Source organism: Arachis stenosperma, chromosome 2 (genome assembly GCF_014773155.1).
Source record: "Arachis stenosperma cultivar V10309 chromosome 2, arast.V10309.gnm1.PFL2, whole genome shotgun sequence".
NCBI classification, from domain to species: domain Eukaryota; kingdom Viridiplantae; phylum Streptophyta; class Magnoliopsida; order Fabales; family Fabaceae; genus Arachis; species Arachis stenosperma.
In genome coordinates this window covers 17,293,391-17,297,386 of record NC_080378.1, presented here as the reverse complement: position 1 = coordinate 17,297,386, position 3,996 = coordinate 17,293,391, and the positions used below count along the sequence as shown (strand labels likewise).

The following is a 3,996-nucleotide window of genomic DNA, read 5'->3' as shown; positions in this document are numbered from 1 at the left end:
TTGATGTGAATCGGGGATCACGGTCCGATACTATACTTGACGGCACACCATGCAACCTCACTATCTCCTTGATGTATAATCTTGCCAATTCCTCCATAGAACAGTTTAGTCGGATGGGCAGAAAATGAGCGGATTTGGTTAAGCGATCTACGATCACCCAAATCGCATCAAACCCCGACCTAGTCCTCGGTAAACCGGTAACAAAATCCATAGCAATTCCTTCCCACTTCCACTGAGGAATCTCAAGTGGTTGTAGCATTCCTGACGGTTTTTGATGCTCTATCTTCACTTTCTGGCAGGTCAAACATTTGGATACCAATGTAGCTACATCACCCTTCATCCCCGGCCACCAGAACATCTTCTTCAAGTCATAATACATCTTTGTGCTCCCGGGATGAATAGAAAACCCACTGTTGTGAGCCTCCAACAGCAAGTCTTGCCTCAAACTCCCGACATCTGGTATGCAAATCCTTCCCTTGTATCTCCATAACCCTTCATCATCCTTAGTGAATTCTTCACGTCTCTTATCACCAACTGGTTGAAACAATTGCTGAAACTTATGCTCATCTTGCTGAGCCCTTTGTATTTCTGATTTAAACGTGCTTGAAATCTGTAACTGGTTCAAACAAGCTCTTCCGGCAACTTCACTAATATCCAGCTTAAGATCTACAAACTTATCCACTAGTTCTTCTTCCTTGATTCTCATCCAAGCAATTGTTAAAGATTTCTGACTCAAAGCATCTGCTACCACGTTCGCCTTTCCAGGGTGATAACTCAATTCGAAATCATAATCTTTAAGCAACTCCATCCACCTTCTCTGGCGCATATTTAGCTCTTTCTGATCAAAGATGTACTTGAGACTCTTATGATCAGAAAAGACGCTAAACCTTACTCCGTATAAGTGGTGTCTCCAAATCTTCAATGCAAACACAATCGCCGCTAATTCCAAGTCATGAGTAGGGTAATTCACCTCATGCGGTCTTAGCTGACGCGATGCGTAAGCCACCACATTCCGGTGTTGCATCAACACGCAACCCAAACCCTTCAAAGAAGCATCACAATATACCTCAAACGGTTCACGCGGTTCCGGTAGGATTAGAACAGGTGCTAAAGTTAATCTCTGCTTTAACGTTTGAAAACTTTCTTCGCACTCCGATGTCCACTCGAACGGCACTTCTTTCCTTATCAACTTTGTCATTGGTAGCGCAATCCGGAAAAATCATTCGATAAATCTCCGGTAATATCTGGCTAAACCCAAAAAGCTTCTGACTTCCGTCACAGTCGTCGGTCTTTCCCATTCCATCACCGCTTCTACTTTAGAAGGATCTACAGCTATTCCTCCTTTACTCACCACGTGGCCTAAGAACTTTACTTCCTCCTTCCAGAACTCGCACTTTGACAACTTAGCGTACAACTTTCGCTCCTTTAAGATTTGCAGTACAATCCTCAAGTGTTCTTCATGCTCCTTTACTGTCTTAGAGTAAACTAAGATGTCATCTATGAAAACCACCACGAATTTGTCCAAAAAGGGACGAAACACTCTGTTCATGTAATCCATGAAAACAGCAGGTGCATTCGTTAACCCAAAAGACATTACCGCAAACTCGTAGTGTCCATAGCGTGTTCTAAAGGCAATCTTAGGGATATCATCTTCCTTCACTCTTATCTGGTGGTAACCGGATCTCAAATCAATCTTGGAAAACACTCCAGCTCCTTGCAATTGATCCATCAAGTCATCTATCCTTGGCAACGGGTACTTGTTCTTCACTGTCACTTTATTTAACTGTCGGTAATCCACACACAAACGCATCCCTCCATCTTTCTTCTTCACCAATAAAACTGGCGCTCCCCACGGTGATACACTTGGTCGAATGAACCTCTTATTCAGAAGCTCTTCCAACTGAGTCTTTAGCTCTGCCAGCTCTATAGGAGCCATTCTATACGGTACAATCGATACTGGTCCAGCTCCCGGCACCAATTCAATCGCAAACTCAATTTCCCTTTGAGGTGGGAACTCAGGGATATCTTTCGGGAATACTTCTGGAAAATCACTAACCACCGAAATTTGATCTAAGTTGTGGGCATCGCCCAACGCATTAGCAGCCAACAGAATATAACCCTGACACTCCTCCCCACTATAGTGCACCATTACAGAGTTTAGGTAATACCCCGTAGCTACCACTACTCCATTTTCTCCTTCCGGTATAAACCGAATTGTCCGTTCAAAGCAATCCAACAAAACCCGGTTCTTCGACAACCAATCAAATCCCAAAATCATCTCCAGCCCCACCATTGGTAAACAGATCAAATCGTGTACAAAGTCTCTACCCTCAAGCTTGAAACCTACTTGTCTACAACCTGACTTAGTCATAACTATTTGATGCGGAGTATGTACATATAGATCAAAAGGTAACTCTGATACTTTCAAGCCTAATTCCTCAACTTTAGCAAATGAAATAAACGAATGCGAAGCTCCAGTATCATATAATGCAACTGAGGATTTATCACCAATTAGACATATGCCTTTCATCAAAGGATCCGCCTTGGAAGCATCCTTGGCATTAACAGCAAAGACTCAACCTTGATGCTGACTCTGGCCCGCATTCTGATTCCTCCCACGAGGGCAATCCCTCGCAATGTGGCCAGGTAACCCACACTTGAAGCAACCACCTAAACCAATCTTACATGAGTCATAAGGGTGAAAACGTCCACAACGATCACAAGCTAAATCCGGAGAACTCTTACTCTGATTTCCTCTTCCTTTAGCATACTGAAACTGATTCTGATTGTTCTTTCTGAAGCCCCCTTGGCCTTGAGGAGTATATCCCCCTCTTTTGAAGCTTTGTCCTCTAGGATGAAAATACTTGCCACGCCCACGACTAGAGCTCCCTCCATGAGTGTCCTTAGATGCCGCCACTGTCTTGGCATACTCCTCCACTACCCTTGCTTTGTTCACCAAGTCGGAGAAGATACGGATCTCCATAGGAGCCACAGCAGTCATAATGTTGTCCTTCAAGCCCCTTTGGTACTTAATGCACCTCCAGCTCTCGAAAGTCTCCGGGTCACCCTGACATACCCGAGAAAACCTACAAAGCTCTTCGAACTTGTTGGTGTACTCTGCCACAGACATGAAACCTTGCTTCAGCTGCATCAGCTCCATCTCCTTTGCTTCCCTTGCAGACTCAGGAAAGTATTTCTTGTAGAAAGCCGTTTGGAACACCTCCCATGGAATGTCGGTATTCTGAAGCTGTAGCAAACGACACTTAGCTTGCCACCAGGGTTGGGCCTCTCCTGCTAGCTGATAAGCGGCAAACTCTACATATTGATTGAGAGGAACATGCTGCGCCTGTAAAGCACGCTCTATAGCCTGGAACCAGTGGTCCGCTTCAATAGGATCTGTGGATCCTCGGAAAGTTGGAGGATGAACCTTGAGGAACGTCGCCAAGGTCATCGGAATTCCTCCTGTGTTATCGCCGTTACCCTCAGCATTATCATTGGTATTTCCTTCGCCATTCCCATTTCCGTTGCCATTCCCAGTCGGTTGGCCCAATCTCTGCACTGCTTGAAGAGTCGCAGCAGCATTAGCTTCCATGGTGTTAGCGAGATTCGCCATCGCCGCCATGAATTCGGCGTGATTGTCAGCTGGTTGCTCATTCCTACTTCCCCGTGTACGCGTTCGACCTCGCCCGCGAGTAGCCATGTAGGATTCCTGTCCACACCAAACAATAGATATCAAGGTGATCAGTCTCAATATCAAAAGTCTAGTGCTTCAATTATCCCAAACAGGCACTCACAAACAAGCATGCTATGCATATATCAAACAGATAACCTAATAGCATCAAAGAAAAGACACACAGAGTATGCAATGAAGCACAATCGGTCCATCCCTCAGGCTCACGAGGACGAACCGCTCTGATACCACTAAATGTAACACCCTAATTAGCCTAAGCCTTACCTCGCGTCGTAAAGCCAAGGTTAATCAAAGATTACGACAGT

General features: G+C 45.0%; 1 protein-coding gene across 1 annotated transcript; it reads right to left on the bottom strand.

Annotated features, from left to right (window-relative positions):
* Nucleotides 1-2,575: 2,575 nt before the first annotated feature.
* Nucleotides 2,576-3,622, bottom strand: LOC130962650 (uncharacterized). Its single transcript, XM_057888838.1, has one exon. It carries the CDS (start codon nucleotides 3,620-3,622, stop codon nucleotides 2,576-2,578), a length of 1,047 nt encoding a protein of 348 aa, XP_057744821.1.
* Between the last annotated feature and the right edge of the window lie 374 nt (nucleotides 3,623-3,996).